Genomic DNA, 21430 nt, shown 5'->3' with positions numbered 1-21430 from the left:
CCCTCATGGCCAGGAAGGGGACTTGCTGAGCTGCAGTAATACTTTAATGAAGTTATACTTTAATGCCATGGTAACACTAAGAGTTCTCATGACAGGAAATGTCCATGCCATAATGTGGGTGCCACAAATATACAAAGCCTCATGCCCTCTGAACAGACATCATGGGGAGAGCTCAATGACTTAGGACAGATATTTAAACTTTTCAAAAGCATTTCCCCTCTGGCATAGTTTGAGGTTTTCTTATCCCTCTGGTCTGCTCAGAGCAGTGACCCTTCCTGTCTTGGCACAGAACAGAGCTGTGTGACAGTTTTCCTTTGGGCAGGAATACAGCTCCAGAGCCCATCCCTATTCTTGCACAGCAACTGCTTCTTGCAGAAAGGCCTTTATTTGTGAAAGACTGGATCTAATTCTCAGGGAAGTTTTGCATGCACAACCCTCCTAAAAGAAAATAATTTTATTCAGTACTGCATGTAGGTGGAGATGATGGAAAGGAGGGAGGGAGGGGTTCCTGCTGGCAAAAAAACATATCAAGAGTTACATACAAATTCTTACTTCTTCTGCTTGTAAGAAAGGACAAATAGTCTTCTAAAAAAACACACAGACCCTTCAGTACCTGTGTGTGACTTTGAATGTGTCCAGGAAAGTTTAGGGATAGTTTGTGCCTGAGTTTTGCATGGAGAGGCAAGGTAGAGCCTATCCATGAGCAGCTGTGCTTGCAGCCTCGAGGGGAGAGCCTGCCAGTGTGGAGGGAGCAGTGGTGCCCCCCAAATCCCTCCCAGCAGCAGGGACTTGTCCCCAGGAAGGGGTGCTGGTGGCACAGGGGGCAGGCCACTCACCAGAGTGCTCTCCTCATGAGGGTAGAGCTGCTGCCACCAACACAGCCCGTCTCCCATTTCTCTGATTTACCAGTCAATTTGATCAACCATTTAATTTTGTCAAAATCATTGACAGAAGAACATTAAAAGGAGAGTTATGCCACTTCTGTGCTCTATGGCTTGGGCTCATTTATTTTAATTAGCTGTAACAAATTCATGGTTAAACAAGGCTCGAGAGGGTGCTGTCTAAATGAGCTACTCATGGCATACACATGACCATTAACAAAACACTTCTCCTCAGCTTGACTATGTTATCCCCCATCTAACTTGCAGCTCATTATAGCTTTAGAGATAGGAAACAGAATTAATTAAAATGTGAGCCTGTGTCCACAGATGATTCAATAGAAATAAATGCATTAAGCTGGTGAGAGAAGCAGGAGAGTCATCACAATAAAAACATCTTGTTCAAGCAGAGTCTAGAAAAAAGTATACCTCTATTTTAGGCACCTGCATGAAGTTGGAGGCATTTGGGTCCTGATACAGCAAAACATTAAAAAAAAGCTGATAAAATATCTGTTGTTCTCATTAAGTATTCTGAACTCCACTGTGTAATAACAATTTTTAGCCTTTCACGTTGGTTGTCATAGAAATAGCATAAGCAACCACTTATTTTGATAATAGATTTATAGTCTGTCTTCTGTTGTTTTAGTTGCTCTTTTCAAAAATTATATTGATGCATTCTTTTTGCATAAGTAGATGAGATATCTTCAACCATTGCAAGATGAATTTAATGTGTTAGGTTAAGCACTTTAGACAGATGCATAGAATTTAATGAATTTTTAATACTGTTATTCTCCAAAATACATAAAAAGTATAAATAGCCAGACATGAACTTAGAATAGTACTTTCCAAAGAGAAACAAACTAATTCTGTCTGTCTCTGTTTGTCACAGGTGGGACAGTCCCCTGGTTGATCTATTTTTCTCCAACCAGTTCCTTGAGATCACCACCGCTGTGCCATCCACTTCTGTGTATGGCTTTGGTGAACACGAGCACCCGACCTTCAAGCACAACATGGACTTTGTTACCTATGGCATGTACGCCAGGGACCAGGCACCAACGGTAATTCACTCTGCAACGCTTTGTCCTAGCTTGTGTCACCAAAAGGAGGTGGCAAACATGGAATGTCACAAGCTTCGCGGGTATCATCAGTTTTAATTAAAGACAAAGCCGTGAATGTTTTAACAGAACTTTGAAACCTTTTATCAGATACTTTATCACAGTGCAGTTTTCAGGAAAAAGTATATTGTGTGCCAAGATCCTGGTTCAGGAGAGCTTTGCATTTCATGCTTGGATCAATCCTTGTTCATCCAAACAAGCTGGACTCCAGCAGGGCTCATCAGATATTTGGCTGAACTGGAGTCAGTGGCTGAGTCTGTTTTAACTAGAAAAGTGATTCTTACTCATGCCATTTTGAAGGATTTAGCAGAGTATCAAAGGTTTAAACGGGAAAGACTAAAAAATTCCATTGTGATAAGGCAGAAAAAAAACCCCAACGTTTCAGTCAATTTGACTTCGCACCAATTTAGATGAAAAAACCCAGCCTTTCAAAATAAGTCTCTAACTATGAATGAATTTATTTCCTTGTCTGTGCATGTGTATCTACCTGACAAAAGCTATGAAAAACACCAAAATCAAGTGATACTTCATGCGCTCTTTATGTTTCAGGCATTTGCCAACCTCTATGGAGTTCACCCTTTCTACATGTGCGTAGAACCAGACGCCAATGCCCACGGTGTTCTCCTTCTGAACTCCAATGCACAAGGTAAAAAGATACAGGGATTCCCTAGATGGACTGCATATAGAAATATGATAGATTAGTAAATATAAAATACTGTTTTACTGACTGCTTTTTAATGTGATACAAACATAAGTGACTGTGTGGCTAACTATGCTTCCAGGATGAATAGATTTTTTTCAAAGATTTTTCAAATGGATTTCAGTAGAATGAATTTTTAACAAGGAATTTGGACATTTTTAGGCATTTTCAGGGAAAATACATTCTGAAATTTTTAATGAAAATATATGCAAATAGAGGGAAAGAAGAAGGTGGAAGAAATTTCCTCTGAGACTGGCATAACAAAATCAAATCAGTTTAGGTTAATCCTATATTCTGTCTTTGGAGAATAGTTTTGTGTGTTGCCATGGTCACCTTACTGCATTAATGTAGTAGTATAATTTCAGAAAAGGAGAATCTTCACTTAGTCTATAAAATCAGTTTCCCCTGGCAGACAATGGCTTTCAATAAGATTAAAATAGCATAGAGGAACCCTAAACACAAACTTGTTGATCCTTTGTATAAATATGAAACGGAGACAAATGGATCTATGCAATCTACTCTGTGTGGGTTTCTGTGATTTATTGCTGCACCATGCCAATCTGAAAGCAGAGATTACAGAAACACTGGGCCTGCCTACCTTCAGGCTCTGTTTGCTCATCCAGTCGTACCCACAGGGTGCACAAAAGTGCCCAGGGTGCAACAGCTAAGATGGATGGAATAGGAGAGAATATTTCAGTTGGAATGGACATGAAACATACTTGTAGTACAGCTGCCTGAACACTTCAAGGCTGACCAAAAGCTAAACATGTTGTTAAGGCATTGTCTAAATGATCTTATACACTGACAGGCTCAGTGAACGACAGAACGACATCTCTAGGAAGCCTGTTCCAGCATTTGCCCACCCTCAGTAAAGAAATGCCTCCTAATGCTGAGTCTCAACCTCCCCTGATGCATTCTTGACCTATTCCCATGTATAGTGCAGAGTTGGTTTGTGCTGAGGGCCTTTTTTTCCCTTTTAGATGTTACTCTGTCTCCAAACCCATCTTTGACTTTCCGCACTATTGGAGGGATCCTCGACTTCTATCTCTTCATGGGACCAACTCCTGAGAATGTGGTTCAGCAGTACACTGAGGTCAGTGGAAAAGTGCTCATGGCTCATGGAACAGTGCCTTGTAACACAGTCCTGTCAGTATCTGGTAGTATCAGTGGGTAGTGCAGGCAGAGCTTTGTCCTGATCCATTTGTACAAAGCTGCAGCTTCAGATCCAAGGGAAAGCTGGCGTGTGCTCGAGCATCTGTGAGCAGTCTGAGTGTCACAGGCAGGCTGGCTGTTCAGTGCACACTCCAGCCTCTCCTGCAATGTGTCAGGATGGGATGCACTAAAGGGATGCAATGATTAGAGAGATATCTGTCTAAGCTTAGTCCTCTCTGGGCTGTCACAGTTTTACAGTCTTTGCTGTATGACATGACTGCATTTTGATGCTGCAGGCCAAGAAGACAAACTAGGCATAGCACAGATGGGAATGTTTGGGAACTTTACATATGCTGGATTTCAGAGATATTGAATGGACTTTGAAGTCTTCAAGCCTTTATTTGCCAGTGGAATTGCTTGCTGATTTTGGAGCCATCAGGCTGGTTTTCACTAATGAAAACCCATATAATTGCATTGGAGAGCATGGATGTATAACACTGCATTTACTGCTGTCTCACAGAGTAACTACTTGCTATCCAATTGCCCAATGTTTTCCAGAGAACTGAGAGTACACATGCCAATGGCTGATTTGGAAGTGTACATGCAATTCTTATTTAGTGAGGACTGTGCAGAAAAAAGTGGCAGATAATATGTTTTTTCCTGGACACCAAATGAAGCTTCAACTGGGCCTTTCTACAGAAAATTGTCACCTCAGATGCAAACTTTTTATGTAAAAAATCAGTGTCAAACCTAAAGAGTGTGGGGCAAAGCTGGAGCAAGCATGTTACTGTGAGAAGGGGAGGTCACTGTGCAGACCCTGAGGGTTAGGCTGCAATTAGCCTTCCCTGAGGAAGGCTGACCAGGGTAGGGCATCCCAGAGCCAGGCACTCAGAGCTCACAGCAAGATGTGAGCTGCCTTTTCCTGTGCCACCCCTCAAAGGGGCCTGAGCTCTGATCTCTAGCAAACATTTTGTCTTTCTTGTCTTTTTAAAGCCTCCATATCCTATGCTTGCCTTCTTTCAAAGTGCCTATATGGGAACAGAAATACTGTGGTTTAGAGCAAGGGAAAAAGAGGATTTAACCTAGAAGGAAGGCATTTCTGGGTTCTGGTTTGGTGGAGGAAGGGATAAGACTTGCTCATGCTGCTGTTTTGGGAAGGCTGGAGCTTCTCTGGGGTGGTAAGCTCTGCTAGACCTTCCTTTTCCAAGGAGAGGTTCAGATGCTATCTCCCAGAGAGGTGGGAGGCTGGTGGTGCTCCTCCATGTCCTGGAGAAGGAGCAACTGCTCTGTTGCTTGGAGGTTTCCAGCTCCCTCTGCACATCATCCCCTCCCTTTGTCTGTCATGATTTAACCCCAGCTGGCAGCTCAGCCCCACACAGCCACTCACTCACGCCCCCCCAGTGGGGTGGGGGAGAGAATCCAAAGGGTAAAAGTGAGAAAATTCGTGGGTTGAGATAAAGGCAGTTTAATGGGTAAAGCAAAACTGTGCACACAAGCAAAGCAAAACAAAGAATTCATTCACCAGTTCCCAGCAGGAGGGTGTTGAGACACCCCCAGGTATCGGGGGAATGGCTGAACATGTGACTGTTACTGGGAAAGACAAATGCCATCACTCTGAATATCCAGCTCCCCCTTCCTCTTCCCCCAGATTTATGTGCTGAGTATGAAGGCATTTGATATGGAACATCCCTTGGGTCAGCTGGGCTCAGCTGTCCTGGCTGTGTCCCCTCCCAATTCCTTGTGTACCCCCAGCCTCCTCACTGGTGGTATGGAGTGAGGGGCAGAGAAGGCCTTGACTCTGTGCAAGCACTGCTCAGCAAAATCAAATATATCCCTGAATTATCATCACTATTTTCAGCACAAATCCAAAACACAGCCCATTGCAGTTACTATAAAGAAAATTAACTATATCCCAGCCCAAACCAGAACACACTATCTCTGATGCCACTGCCACAGACCAGCGAGCAAGCTGGGGTTTTAACTTACACGTGGGTAATAAAACCAGGGTGGGAAAAGGGGGGAAAAAGTAAAGCAACTCTCCCCCAGGCTGGAGCTTTGATCCCCATTTCAAGGGAGTTAGTGCAGCAGTACGATGGAAATTAGAGCCACGCCTGTTCCTTTTCAAAGTCTTTTACTGGTGTTTGAAGGCAGCATTTCTGTGGCTTAGCAGGTGGTCAGCATCTGAAAATAAAATGAGAGGGTTCTCACTCTTCAGCTGATGGGTAGTGGCAGCTCACTTTCCACCCCTGTCTCTGGAAATGGAGCTGGAGCAAAGAAAACAGGGTAAAGGAGAGCAGTGGGCGTCTCCTAATGAGACATGTCACATGCCAGGACAAAAAAATCCTGTTCTGTATTCTCTGAGCTTGTGCTCAACTCTCTAGGGAATCTTAAAGAATGCATGTTGGTAATTTCAATGTGAAATAATAACTTCTTCAGTAAACATCCTGAAATTCCAAGGTCAAAAATGTTACAATTACCATATTATTAGTCTCTAGGGTAATAATTTGGCTTTTATGTACAAGATATGTGGGAAGGTGAAGGAGACAGAAAAGACTTTATTTTTTCAATTGTCTTTTCTGTCACACTGAGAGGATTTTCCCTGTGCAGTCATTGCCATGCTGTAGGGAAAGAGAAGGGGTAGAAAGGAGAAGTGTGACTGATATCTGCAAGGCGCTGCTCAGCAGCATGGCTCGGCTCTCTGAGCTGTTTGCATGGGTCTCCTCTGTGAATTGGTGTTTTGGGAGCTCCTGGCTGCTGGGGTCCCTGGTGGGACCAGGCTGCACTGCTGCAGAGCTTCTCTGTGGACCAGCACCTGCCTCCCTCCTGAGCAAGTCTGCCCCAGCCACTGCTTTTTGCAGGGACCCCTCAGTTTTTCTCTCTGGTATGGCCCCACTGGTGTGGCAGGGTGACCAGATGCCAGCAGGTGCACAGCTGGTGAGAACAAGGGAGATGTTTCCAGAAAAAAGTGCCTTACACCTTTCTCAAGTGTTTTGTGCTATTGCCTTCAGTGCCACTTCAGTGTCTGAGCCTCCTCTCTGCCCCTGCTATGCTTGTTTCTGTGAGAGGTTTAGGAGCTTAGCTCTGCTCTGGGCTTTCATGTGGCTCCCTCAAACCAGTGAGTTAGGACAGCTTTGTAACAAAGCTCTTTATTTGGCCTCTGGAGCATGCAAGGTTTGCCCACACACCTCTCCAGGTTGTCACCAGCACCCAGGGTGACCACAGACTTGGCCAGAGCTGCTGGGTCCAGGCTATGCCAAGAGCAGGGCTCTTGGCTCTCTGTGTGGTGATCAGGGTTGATTGGAGCTGCTCTGCCAGAGTCACCAGCTTCTCTGCATCCTTGGAGTGAGGACAGATAGCAGCAAAAGCTGTGGTGGCCCTGGATGCCAGCCTGGCCAAGGATAATCTGCTTTAAATGGGCTCCAAGAGTGAGGCAAGGTGTGAGCAGGGAGCAGAGGGTGAGTGCTGGTACCTCTGTCCCTCTGCTGTGTGCTGCAGGGAGCAGAGCTGAGCTGTAGGATGCGTCCTGCCACTGGCACTGAGTGCTGCAGCAGTGGCAGCAGCTGTGGGGTCTGTGCTGGGCATGGTCCCATGGCAAGGAGCAGCCTCCAGCTCAGTTCTTCTGCCCCCTCTGTCCCTGAGCCCAGCTGGGTGGGGTGTTACTCCTGCCACATCTGACATTGTCCTGTACAGCTCTCTCTCTATGACAGTGATCACATTTTTCTCCTGCTGCAGAAGAGGTCTGGTGTGCAGAACAGTTATGTAACATGAATCTCACTTTTAATGGCAAACACCTCCATTTGCAGGAGGGTGAGAAAAAGCAGTAACAAGCTAAAGAGTCCAGGCACTGACCTGAGCCTGGCTGAGGCTCTGCAGTCCCACCTAATACGAGGCCAACATTGACAAGGCCACTGGATGGCCTTTCAGAGCAGACCAACAGTGCACAGCAGTAGTGTGTGAGCTCCATAGCAAGATGCTCAGGAATGTCAGGGTTCAAAAAACAGATATTTAATAGCTCTTGAGTAAAGGCCATGAATTTGTTATCCCAAAATATCCAATAACAAGCTGTAAGTGAGCATACTGTAAGTCTCCTGATTCTCTTTGGAGAGAAAATTGCTTGTTTGCTTCCTCCTTACAGAAGTGTGGGCTAGTTACAGGTGTAAGGGACCTCAGAGATGTCTAGTCCACTCTCCTGTTGGAGAGGTAACATGGGGAACCTGCTTGTGCATAGATCTTATCACAGATGATTCAGTGAGAATCTTGGAGCTGAATTCCCCAAGATGGAATAAACAACTGATAATTGTTTTGTGCAGAAAAAACCCCAATATTTGAAGACCTTGGCATTGAAAATCCTTAATTTTTTTATATTCCTGAGGTTGTGAGCATCTTCTTTATGCTTCAGCAGCTGCAGGGCCTTTCTTTTTGCTCTCCTAAATCAAAGCTTAGCTTCTGTTAACAGACTTTGAGTGAAGGTTGCCCTCTAACTGACTGGGTGCCCACAGCACTCAGCTGCTTGCCTTAGTCATAGCAGATGAGCTGGATACAGATATGTGGGCCATGGGAGCACCTGTGGGATTTAGCCATTGTGAATTTAGCCATACAGAAATGCTAAACCCAGTGCATTAGCCCACTCGGGTTTTACAGTTTCCTCCTATAACTCCTCTTTGAAGAAAGGGAGTTGAAGCAAATATCAAGCTTCAGAAATCATTTTGTGTGGCTAATGAGGATGTAAGATTAGCAATCTGCATTGCAGGACATCTCAGCTCCTTTGTGAGCACAGGAAAGAGAGCCTCTCTCCAGCCTCTGTGATATACAGGCATAACTCTGCAGCTCTCTCTCTCTCTCATCAAAGTCTTTGGTCATACTGTTAACAGAATAGGATCCTGATTTACTCTATAGAATTTATAACCTAGTACATATCATTAATGCTTATATTAATAACATTATTTCTCCAATAATCCAGCACAGGGAAAATGAGTACAGATCACCTGCTCCCTTGACACAGATTTTATCTGTTAGATAAACTTGTACCACTGAACTTCATTCTTACCACAAAATGCTTCCAGGGTACCTCCTCAATACATCAGCTCTCAGGTGTCTCTGAAAAAAGTGGAAAAAAATACACATAATACTAAATTATGTAAACATGCAAAAACTAACAGTGAATTTATTAAACACCAGGAGTTTAAGAAGCAAGTGCAGGAAGAATTCTGGAATAGAAAATAGGATATTTTGTTTTTACTGGTTCTGCACTACCATATCTTTGTGCTTTTTTCCCCCTTCATTTTGGATACTCCATATGTTTGCTGTTTGTATGTTTTCCTCCCTCAGTTCCCCTGCCATACCCAATCTACCTTTTCTGATTCTATGGGTTTCAGTTTTTCCAAGCAGGCTTTCTCTGGCTGCTGCACTTTCTGATCATTTGTATGCAGAATGCAATCTGTATGAATTAAGTAGATCCTAAATATATATCAAATCCAACTTGAGTCTTCAGGTTTGCAAAATTACATTCCTGCCTCTGCTGATCCATCTGTGAGTGGGTACCATATGTCAGTTACTTTATCAGGAAGCTTCAGGGGGATCCATTAGAGAGAGTCCACAGCATAATTAGAAAAAAGAACATTTGTTTTCCCAGCTGCCCTGTTTTCATCCTTCCTCTTCAAATGTTCTGCTGGTTTCAATTAAGCTCACCATAGATGCACCAGCCTGGTGAACCTAGAGAACTAATTGCTTTAAAAGCTTAATATCTTCCTTGCAAGGTAGATATTTTTCTGTTGGTTCAGCGGTAATGCCAAACTCGTCAAGGGATGCTGTCACAAAGCACTGTGTCACTCTGTGGTCCAGAATGACACAGCACCATCCCACAAGGGTGAGCAGGTGAACCCCAGCAAACCCCAGTGCTGGGGACATGCCCTTTTGGAAAGGCTGTGACTGACACACCAGTGGCCACAGCTCCACCTCCAGCCCCCCTGCTCTCCACCTGCATGCTTGATAGGACATCGGGAAGAAGACAATCCCCATCCAACTCATGAAATGCATTGGCAATGTCCCAGGCAGGAGTGACCTGGGGTGTCACAGGACCCAGGGCAGAGCTGCTCAGCAGGTCCCACTGCCTCTGCCCAGGCTGGTTCCCCCTCTCCCATTTCCCAGCCTGCTTGGGAAGAGGCAGCAGGTGCCATGCAGACATCCTGCCAGGGCACAGGGCTCTGCATTGAGCTGCAGGATTAATATTTATCAGCCAGTTTTCCCTATTTCTCTTGTCCAAGATGAGAAGCCTGTGCACAAAGCATTTTATTTCATTAGGGAGTTCTTTTGTTTTGGTCTGTTTTTTTAACCTTGTTTGTAGAGGTCATTCTCTGCTTCCAGTAGAGAAAGCAAGGGCAAAATATGCATCTGCTTTAGGAGCACAAAATGGTGGGTTCACAAAGCTCATCCTGCAGCCTTTTCTGATCTAAAACAACCTCTGTGCTGCCTTCTCAGATGAATTTATCCTTAACATGATGAGTGTGGATGTGCCAGAGAAGAAGACCTCTTGCTCTGAGGTTTGCCATGCTGTGTTGGACAACTGGGTGCTGGCTCACAAGGTGTCTGGGAGATTGTCCTGAGCCATCCCACCCCATTCAGCTCTCCATGGAAAGCCCCAGCAGAGCTTGGAAGGTGGTCTGGGTGATCAGACGTGTCCAGAAAAAAACCTGGTGACATGTGCAAGGAGATGGGACAGCTCCAGGGTAGTTATGGCATGTCTGCCCATTGGCCTCCCCCTCCATGGTAGCACCACCTTTGCCTGTTCAGGGCCTGCCCTGGTGAGGGCACAGCAGTGTGCAGTGGAGGCTGAGTGCCTCTGTGCAGGAGCACACTGCTGAGAGCTGCTCTCACTTCTCCTGAATACCCCAGCCCCAGCTGAATTGGAGGAGAAGAAGTGTTGAGGAGGATTAGGAAAGTTAAGTCAGGTGGGACAGGACAAGCGGCAGGGGTATGGGGCAACTGTGCTGATCAGCTGGTGTCCCTCCTGGAGACACCCAAAGCATTAACCTCACCACTGGTTATGGCCTCCTTATGTTTCTGCTTATGTGAAACAGCAGCAACCCAACCAGTGAAAGAATACTGTAGCCAAATTTGTAATGTTTGGCTGTGTGTTCCCAAGCATTTCTTGTTTGGAAGCAATATACCCTGTGTGTTTGCCAGCTCAGGGGCATTAAAAGCATCCTCAGCTTTTCTCTGCCTCTCTCCCACATGTGGTTTTCTGTCTGATGCACTTTGTTCATCTGTGTACTGATGCTCTAGCTTGTGATGTATTTTAGAGCAATTTCAAGCTCAGCCTTGCTTTCCCAGGTCATACTTCCTAGAGGAAATCCCATAGGAAGGTGTACCTTCATGCAATGCCTCTCCAGAGAGCTTAGCAATGCAACAGATACAGACTGCCAGAAGTGCCTTGTTTTATTTATTTGAAGTAGATGGGGTTTAGCTGCCAATATGCAAGTTTTGTTGGTTTTCACTTTTCAGCATAATTACTTAACTATGGAGATCCACAAGGAAATAAGGGAGGAGCCATTATTTAGCCAAAGGGGGACAATAGCTGCAGCTGATTAATAAGTCATGGCTGCTTACTAGCTACTAGATTTTCATGTATTGCCTGCAAAGGTGTTAGAAATACAAATCAAAGGTTAGTTTCATTGGATTTAACTGAAGTAAGGATTTCAGGAGATGTGCCCCAGAAAACACTGGTGTATACTAATGAGACAAAGCCAGACTTCAGCTTATTTGTGCAACAGACACCTTGTAATTGCCCACTGCTCATCCCAGGTTACCACAGCAGCGCTCACCGGGGGAAGCAGAGCAGGATGCCTTGCTTCCCTGTGCTCTCAATTGAGTTTCCTGATGCCATTTACAGATGGATTACATTCAGGCAGTGGAAATCAAATATTTATAAATCATATTTAACTCATTACCTTGTGTTTCAGTTGGGAATTTCAGGACCAAACAGTAAGTCTGGCCTTGAAGAGGGTTGTCAGTGCCTGGCAACACAAGGATGTGGGCCAGCAATAACAGTAGTCAGCCATAAGTAACTGAGTTTCATCAGATTGGTGTGTAAATATGATTAAAACTTCAGAGAGCTCCAATAAAGATCAGACTCTTGATAAGTTAGTTCAGCTGGATGTGGCAAGAGAAGTTTGCAAAGCTTATGTTGCTGTGTGTGGTTGGAGATTCTGTTGACCAAGGAGTTTGTGGACTTGTTGTGGATCAGGTGGCATGAGGCTCCACACTGGATTTCTGCTGGCATGTGCCCTGTAAGTGAGGACACATGCTGCTGTGCAGAGGCTGAGACCACGTTTGACATTAGCCTGGCTTTTATACACTGTGTCCTCCACCGGGGTGTCCTTGGAAGTGATGTTCAGTCCTGGTGTTGCTGGAGTCTCTCTGAAGGGCAAGGATCCACCAGGAGAAGTGCCAAGCATGCTGTGCCAAGAGCCACTCAGAGAAAGGAATGCGTTTTTAATGGGGGTGTGATGCCTCTGCCCTGGCCTTTGCGCTTTCAGTGATCTGGAAGCCTCTCCTGGTGTTTCAGAGTAACTTCTTTCCCTCTCACCCTGGTGTTTCTGTGTTCCTCACTGCTGCTGCAGGCCATTGGACGCCCACACATGCCAGCCTACTGGGCCCTGGGATTCCAGCTCTCCCGCTGGGGCTATAACAGCCTTGATGTTCTGAAGGAAACCGTCGATCGCATGAAGCACTATGACATCCCCTATGTGAGTATGAGTCTCTCACTGTGTGTGCTAACCTTGCACTCTGAAGTGATACAATTATAGTGGAGGAAAAGTAATTATCTTGCAAAGGGGATTGTAGAATGAAAGGACATTCATAATCTTCTGTAGTGGGTTTGCATGTAATATCTTCATAATGCTGAAAAGAACATTTAAAGTGGGCTGTGAACATGATGTTTAAGTGCTGCTCTTGGCTGCATTAGCAGGTGATTTTGGTGTGGATTTGCTGTTACGCAGTGTGAGGTGCTAGCATTTTAAAAACAAATAATGGAAAACAAACTTCTGATGCAGATCACTGCAAAATAGTTGCTAAACTAGGGCTTCTACATTTTCTTGTAGTCCAGTGCTAGGATTACAATTACAGTCTCTTAGGTTTCATTACCTACATTAGTTGCCTTTTAGAAATACCATTGCATGCATTCTGATTTCTGTATCAGATATTTCACTTATAGACTCATAGAATACTTGGAGTTGGAGGAGACCATTAAAGGCCATCTAATCCAACCCCCCTGCAATGAGCAGGAGCATCTTCAACTAAATCAGGTTGCTTAGATTCCCGTCCAACTTAATATTGAATGTTTCTAGGGACTGGGCATTCACCATCTACCTGTGCAACCACCTCATTGTAAAAAAAATCCTTCCTTACATCTAGTCTGAATCTACCCTCCTTTAATTTGCAACCACCACCCCTTGTCCTATTGCTACAGCCTCTACAAAAAAGTCTGACTCCAACTTTCTTATAAGCTCCTCTAGGTATTTAAAGGCTTAGGTGAGTTCTCCCTGGAGCCTTCCCTTCTCCAGGCTGTCTCAGCCTGTCCTCATAGCAGAGGTGCTGCAGCCCCTCTGGTCATTTTTGTGGCCCTCCTCTAGACTTGCTGCAACAGATCCATGTCTTCCCTGTCGGAGAACTCCAGAGCTGGATGAAGTAATAATGTAATTTTTTACTTGAAAAATATTTAGGATGTCCAGCATTATGATATTGACTACATGGAACGTCGCCTGGACTTCACCTATGATAAAGTGAATTTTGCTGGTCTGCCAGAGTTCATAAAGGAGATGAAGAAGAACGGAAAGCACAACATTTTGATTCTGGTAAATTAACGTGTTGCTAATTATTTCTCCATTTATAAGAACTACTCCCAGCATAGTTTTCATAGCAGTACCTAGGTGCTAACACAGTGTAGTAGATTTTCCATTTTCTCATGTGTTGAAAAGAGCTGAAGAAAAAGTTCTCACAGATTTAATTTTTAGAAGTGCTGCCTTTATTTGATATCTCTCTACCAGTATCATCTCTATACCAAAACATTAATTCTGTGTCACTTTTTCCCCACTGAGTTATGGGAAATTTTGCCTCTGAGTTGTCATTACTTTCATATAATTCTTTCCCTGAAATGAATGATTTTAATGCATATACAAAAATAGCTGAATAGTGGAAAAAATTCTATTCCTAATCACTCTGGAATATACTAACTACAATTCATGTTTCTTTTACTTACTTTTTATCTATGTTAATGTGAGAGATGATTACTTGTCTGCAAATTTGTGGAAAATGTATGTTGAACCTCTAAGCAAAATTGGCATATGGACAAATGAATTAATTTGGATACAAGTGAAAATTGGAGTTTTCCATCTTCCCCAGTAAATTTTTCCAACAAAATTTGCTGTTTCTCTCCAGCACTTCCCTGTACATGTCCTTGTGCCAAAATGACTCTGTCACAATAGCTAAGTGAGCACCAATGGTGGCAAGGAAACTGGAGACCAATTTAATCAAAATTTAAGTAAAGGTGAAAATAAATTAGGAAATCAAATAAAATCCATTTATAAATTCACAAGATCTTGTTCTCCAGTGTCCCCCAGCAGCTTAGCTGTAGGAGGGCTGCACTCCCCAGAGCAGGCTGCCATTTGTTCTCCATAACCACTGGGGGCAGGGTAAGAGGAAAAGCATTTTAGACTGCAGCAGGACAGATTCAGGGCAGACGTTAGGGTAAAGCTGCCTGTCAGCAAGGTGAGCTGAGCCACAGACAGCTGCTGGGGCAGGGTCCCTCCCCAGGTGGGTGCTGTGAGCAGAGCCAGCAGATGGATCAGGCATGGCTCAGGCATGGCTGAGCTGACCTGTCGCCACAGGGTGAGGAGGAGGAGGCAATCCCACAGGGCTCCTCTCAGCACTTTTTGCTGTAACTGTAGATTTGAAATCTGTTTTCTACCTAAGTGGTGAGTTTATATCTTTCATTTGGGTACTGTGTTCATTTGGGTACTACTTATTTGTCTTTACCTCCAACTGCCAGTCTCTCACCCTTCTATTTTCTGTCTTGATAGACTGATTCAAATAAGTGTATTCTCCCTTAGCCTTTCTCTGCTAGGCTGAGCAAACACATTTACCTGCAATTATATTGATGGCTCATGCTATTAAGGAGACCAGGATTCAGTTAATCTAACTGAATCATTATGGACTAGTCCACTTGTTTGGACCCTACGTCAAACCAGTCCTGTTAAAATAAGGGCCAAGTTCCTCTTCTTGCCCTGGAGGTCCTGTCAAAGGCTTGTGGAGAGAGAGACTGAACAGCAGAATCCTGAATTGTGGTACAGTTGCTCTTTCACAGATACACTTGCTGGTTTATCTGGAGTTAAGATAAGCAAGAGCTACTGCAGTTTTCTCATCTAAAAATCACATTATCTTGTTAAATAGATAGATAAAGGCAGAAGCGCCTCCCTCCTGTCCTTATTTTTTTCTCGCAGTTTGTTTTGAAGTTTAAAACATGACTGAGGAGGATGGATTAGTCAACTCCACAGACAGCTATACCAGTGTTTTCTTTTTAATTAAGACTTTTCTGATAGTTTCTTTAAACATACCTTTTATTATTTGCCTAATCTTTGCTTTGGTATACTATAATTTCATTTACTACTAGGACTCTCAAACAAAACCACGCAGCCCAAGTGATCAATTTCATATTGATAATGCAAACAGCAGTGTGCATACAGTGAATGCTGCTTGCATTCAGCAGTGTGCATACAGTGAATGCTGCTTGCATACAGCAGTATGCATACAGTGAATGCTGCTTGCTAGCCATTTGTCCCCAAAGATGCCTTCTCCTGAAGGTTCCATTCTGAGAAGCTTGGGGGTGCAGCAGTGAAATCAGTTTTCATCAGTGAAGGTTCAAGGCGCAGCGTTTAAATAGTAACAGATTACTAAGTCACTTTGATGGAGAGAAAGTTTAAGACAAAAATAGACCCAAATTAAATGGATACATCATTGTAAATAACTAAGCAGTAGTGAGCACATGTGCTGTCAGGACTGATTGCTCTCTCTAACTGTTAGGCAGTTTAGGCTCTCTGTAACCTCACTACTGCTCTAAAAATTATCTAATCTCTTAGAGCTGTAACATTAAATACCACATGTCTGTTTATTGGTTTATCTCAAAATTGTTTGCAAAACATTAATATAGGAGCAAAATACCAGGAGTTTGGGGTAGCTCTTCCTATGCACTCTTGCCTTTTAGTAAATACATGGTAGTCTTTTTCATCACTGTTGGGATGTCTCCAGTTGTTTTTTACTTGCTACTGGCTATGAAGCTACAGGCAAGCAGTCATGGTTTAGTTATCCATTTTCTTCTTCCTTATGAATTCAACTTCAGCAATATTTTTAAAGCCCTTTCAGTTTCTCACATGGCACATTTTGCAGCAGTGCAAGGAAGTGTTGCTGTATAAATTCAGCTGTTAGACAGATGCAAGGAACATAGCAACTCTTAATTCATGCAGTGAGCTAATGTGAATCCAGATAGGAAGCCTTTCTTTCATCCTTCCACTATAACCTGTAACCGAGGCCTGTCCTCTGCTCTAGTTCTTTAGCCAAGCTTGTGGAAAAAGAGCAAAAGCTGAGCCAGTCTGTCCTTCTTTGTTTAAAAGTTAACGAGAAGTATAGGTTGCACTGGAACTGAAGTTTTCTATTTTCACTTTATTACAGTTGCTGATATCTCTGTCAAAACCTGTCTGTTAGCATTCTTTAGTGATGTAAAGTATTCCCCTAAGTTGAGTTGGGAGCTGGAGCAGTGTGAAGGGTTTCATTCCCAAGTCACAGGGGGTGCAATCAAGGCAAGTGTAATCCAGTTGGATACTGAAAAAAACAATTTTCTATTTAGATTCCCTTTGGGTAGTGACAGGAATTGGTGAGTTCTCCATATATAGCAGATTGGTGCCTCCCTCATGATGATTTCAGGAAACAGGTTCTGACAGCCAGTTAGTGTCATGGAAAACCTCTAGTAAATGGATTTATGGAATGGGTTCCATCTATCATCTCAAGACCACTTTGGCCACAAGCAAAGCACAGATCCTGACAGCCAGCAGTACTGCCTGAGGATGGGCCCTGATCTCAGCTGTGCCACCATCACTGTGCTTGCTGGTGCCACACCAGCAGGAGGTCTGCTCCCCATGCTTGCACCGGGTGCTGAGAGCCCTCTGTGACTATGGTCCCCTTTTGAGTAGCCTGGCTCCATTACTGGAGCCTTTAATGCAGCCCTTCAGCTCTCCTCTCTCCTAATCTCTTTCAGAGGCCACCTCTGCTTAGGGGAAATTGTGACTTTGCTTGTCAGCACCTAAGCATCATCATTGCACTAAAGAATTGTGCATGTTTTAGCTGTGTCAGGACAAATATATTCTTTAGAAACAAAGATGTTCTAAAGTAACAATGAGTACATTGAAAAATTATAAACATTTTTACTAAAGAGGATCTTTAATGAAAGACCTTGTATACTGTCTATTAAGTCATACTAAAACAGAAACAGCTAAGAATGACATAAGTGACTAAATACTTAAAAAGTCAAGAGCAACATGCTCATGATTCAAAATAATGCTCGATGTCTTTAACCTTTTTAAGTCCAATTGTGTGAGCTATAGAGACAAAAATTTACAGAGATGAGTTTTTATGGATGTGCATAAAAATATATTTGGAGTGGGGCTGCAGGTGGAAGTGCATCAGTCTGGATACATGCTGGGGGCTCACAGGTCTTCAGGCAGTCAGCTGGAGTTAAGGATGCTCAGCACTTCTTCCCCTAAATGCTAAAACGATGAGTGAAGATTTAACAGGCATGAAACTCCTTCCCCACAAACAACCCTTGCAGGCATGGAGAGCTTTTGTTTTCTTTAGGGCAATACTAAACCTGCATAATATATTAGATTTATGCTCTGGAACAACCTTTCAGCTGAAGGAAACCGTAAGTTTGCATTAGGAGTAGCTAATTAAGCTGACTTCTTCTAGCCTTCGTGTCCCTTGAGAGACATCTTTACCACGATTATAAGATAATTATTGCAGATGGACCGTTTTCTCTTTTGCAAAGTTGGACTATTGAACAAGTTAAAAATGTAATGGAAACTTATGGTCCTTATGTAGGAGACACTAGAGCTACATGAAGTTAAACAAAATTTTGGGCTTAAAGTAGGGATTTAGCTGTACCTTTTGTTGTTGAGGCATGGAGAATATACTTTCCTCACCAGGGCTATGCTTATCAGAGGGCTCACAAGTAAATCAGGCAATTAATTCATGTATTAAATGAGATTTAAAACAAGCCTTTAAAGCAATTTACCATTTTGGGTCTGATACTTTTTTCTTTTAAAGACATTTATTAGTTAGACTTCTATCACATTTTGATCCAAGTTCACTTAAATTGTTGCAGGAGCTACAACTGAGTGGAAGAATTGTTTCAATGGTGTTTTTCTCCATTGTGTTTCACAACTGAAAGGTTTTGCCTAGAGCAGAACCTGACAAAGTAAGATTTTCTAAGGAGAAAGTAAAGAATTCCCTACTAAAATGGCTTCAGTCTTTATGTGTTCTAAAAACCACAAAGAAGAGAGTTGCTTCCAATTAGGGATGTATTGCGAAGCACACTTACCTCCTTTTGGTTACAGCTGAATGCTGGGCAGAGTTGCAAAGTACCTCTTCATTCACTGGCATCTCAAAGTGTTCCTAATTTTATTACTTCCAGCATGGTGGGTGGGCCTTTATCATCCCCAGGAGCTGATCAGGCTCTCTTTGCACCAGCTTGGTGGCTACTGATGGTCATCCTGAGGGAGAGGAGTAGTTGGTGTCAATATCAGGGGCAGCAGTGGGAGGTGGTGACCACCCCAGGCAGTGGGAAGGGGCAGGAACAAGCTGTGGGGTGTAAAATGCTGTGCTCTTGGTGCCTGGGGACGGCAGAGGTGTAAGGCCCCACAGGCAGGTGGGAATTGGGCTCTCTGCATCAGACTGGCATAACTTGGACATCCTTGTCCAACATTGGTTTGGAATGGAGGGCTAACAGGGCCCTTTTGAGGTTGGATGTGCCCAGCTTCAAGCCCCTTGAAAAGTTTTAGTTATTCCAGCATTGAGCTGTTGGTGCTGAGGCAGCTGGAATACGGATTGCCTTGGAGGAAATGCAGAGGTGCTCAAGTGTGGGAATGTCCAGCACAGCACCCAGCCCCAGCAGAGACCTTGGTGCAGGGGGAGTAAAAACCTAGTGCCTGTCTTAAAATAATTTGAACATAGAAAGTCTCATAAAAAATAAATGTGAGGATATTTAGTAATTTCACATTGCTTTTGCCTTACACAAGAAATACTCATGACATATCCTTAATGACTTTTTCTAAATTATTTGCTCTCGACTCCTATTAAATTTTAATGCTGTTTTCTTCCAATATTTTTGCAATCAGCATTAAGAAAACATAACACAAATTTTTATAAAATATAAAGTAGAAGATTATTTGTTACCTCTGGGATTTCAATAAAGGAAGTGTGATCACTCTTTTCAGGACCCTTTCATAGCCAAGGATGAGGAGCCAGGCACTTACAGACCTTATGAACTCGGCCAGGAAATGGGAGTGTGGGTGAACAACTCTGATGGCGTGACTCCTGCTGTTGGGCAGGTGGGTTTTTTAATTTTGTGATGCATTTTGTTAGTGCTGCTTCAAAACAATAAAGCAGCAGTGCAATAGAAATGGGAAAATAACCAGGATTTACATTTGTAACCCCTAGGCCTGGCCTCCTGGAGATTGTGTATTTCCTGACTACAGCAACCCCAGGACAGTGGAATGGTGGACCCAGTTGTGCCTGGAGTTCAAGGATGTTCTCGACTACGATGGCATCTGGATTGTATGTCTCATTATATCTGCCCTTCCTTCTTTAAAAAAAAGAAAATGAAGATTTTCATGTGTCTTACTCTCTTTATTAAAGGATATGAATGAACCATCCAATTTCATGAGAGGCCAGATACCCGGATGTGCTGATACTGAAATCAATAACCCTCCTTACACTCCTAGTAAGTATAATTTCATTGTGATAAATAATTTATTAATATTATATTTTTATTCCTATTTTATATTATATTTTAGAATAACATTAATATTGTCATTTCCTTGGTTGTTTTTTTTTGTTTCTTTGGTTTTCTTGTTTGTTTTAAACCAGGATAGGCTATATTTTAGGGGAAAAAATAATTCCATTCTCTGATTTTCCATCTTTCCCTGTCTGTTCTGTAAGTTCAATTACATATTTGTTCAAGACTCCAGTGGCTCAGCTTTCTTGGAGTATCAAAAACAATCACTTTCCTCTGTCCAAGGTTCTGCCTCATAACAGGACTCGAAAAATTACCTTTCTTGCCATTCTCTGAGCAACTGCTCCACATCAGAAAAAGGTCAAGATACCTATATATGGTAACTCAGCTACAGAGTTATGAAGTAACCCTTGCCACTGCTAGTCTCAGAGATGGCCTTCTCACAAGCTATGACAAGGGAGATGGTGCCTTAGTTCAATATTTCCTTTCTCTTTGGAAAGAAATTTTCACTGTGTTACTAGAAACAGGCTAAAAATGAGTTTTAAAACGCTTAAGACTATGGGAAACTTACCCAGTAGCTGAGTTAATGATATGCTCATTCTTCCCCAGGAGGCCATGAGTACCTATGATTATTGCCAGTGGTGTGGTAGTTAATCCAGCCAACATTTCCCCAGGAAAGCTCAGCTGCCTGAGCAATGTTGATATGCAGTAGGAAGCTGACACATGAGTGTTGGAGTATTGGCAGTGGAGTATTGGAAATGTCCCTTTTTCCCCTTCGGGCTTTTGTACTCTCATGAGAATTCTAAATTTTCTTTATTAAATGGCAATTTGTTTTTTTTTTACTTTGAATATAAGAGAAACATAAGCATAACAAAAACATGACAAAATATTAGAAAGAAATAGTGCATTTTTGAAAGCAGAAGGAAAGCTTTTAATGATGATTTTGGTGTTTGCTCTCTTTGTGGGGTAACCACTGCATACTTACCCTGTGAGTCTTGATCAAAGCCCAGGAACTGATGAGAATTTCCCCCTTTGCCTTAAATTACCTTCATTTTTTGGTCAGCCTTCAAAGCTGCATGAAAGATGTGAGATACTGGGTAAACTGGCCAAAAGAGCAGAGCTCCCTTTACATCACAAATAGAGGACTTGAGAGTGAGCCCATGCAGCTGAGCCTCTGCAGCTGAGCTTTGTGAAGATTAGCACTGATGTCTGAGCCACCAGGAGGGGCTCGGGCCTAGAGGCCTGCATGACACGTAAGGACACTGAGAGATACTGAAGACAGGAGTGTTTTGAGCCCAGTTTCTCTGCTTTGACTCATGCACATATGCCCCTGCTTCTGCTTGTGACTTGTTAGAATGATATAATGGAATCATGGATGGGTTTGTGTTGGAAGGGACCTTCAAACCCATCTTGTTCCAATCCCCCTAGTGTGGGCAGGGACACCAGACCAGCTTTCTCAAAACCCTGTCCATCCTGGCCATGAACACTTACAGGTATGGGGCATCCACAGCTTCTCTCTGCAGCCCGTTTC

The 21430-nt window shown here is 43.2% G+C and overlaps 1 protein-coding gene across 1 annotated transcript in view; it reads left to right on the top strand.

Annotated features, from left to right (window-relative positions):
- LOC135458532 (sucrase-isomaltase, intestinal-like) overlaps nucleotides 1-21430 on the top strand; it is a 59949-nt gene that overhangs the window by 11606 nt on the left and 26913 nt on the right. The window contains exons 5-12 of the mRNA XM_064733724.1: nucleotides 1768-1936; nucleotides 2543-2639; nucleotides 3674-3786; nucleotides 12464-12589; nucleotides 13565-13696; nucleotides 19382-19495; nucleotides 19605-19721; nucleotides 19803-19887. Coding sequence (XP_064589794.1) covers nucleotides 1768-1936; nucleotides 2543-2639; nucleotides 3674-3786; nucleotides 12464-12589; nucleotides 13565-13696; nucleotides 19382-19495; nucleotides 19605-19721; nucleotides 19803-19887 — 953 coding nt within the window. The remainder of the gene's footprint in view (nucleotides 1-1767; nucleotides 1937-2542; nucleotides 2640-3673; nucleotides 3787-12463; nucleotides 12590-13564; nucleotides 13697-19381; nucleotides 19496-19604; nucleotides 19722-19802; nucleotides 19888-21430) is intronic.

The sequence above is a fragment of the Zonotrichia leucophrys genome, chromosome 1A (genome assembly GCF_028769735.1).
Source record: "Zonotrichia leucophrys gambelii isolate GWCS_2022_RI chromosome 1A, RI_Zleu_2.0, whole genome shotgun sequence".
NCBI classification, from domain to species: domain Eukaryota; kingdom Metazoa; phylum Chordata; class Aves; order Passeriformes; family Passerellidae; genus Zonotrichia; species Zonotrichia leucophrys.
The sequence above is the reverse complement of the archived record's forward strand: the minus strand, read 5'-3'. Positions and strand labels throughout refer to the sequence as shown.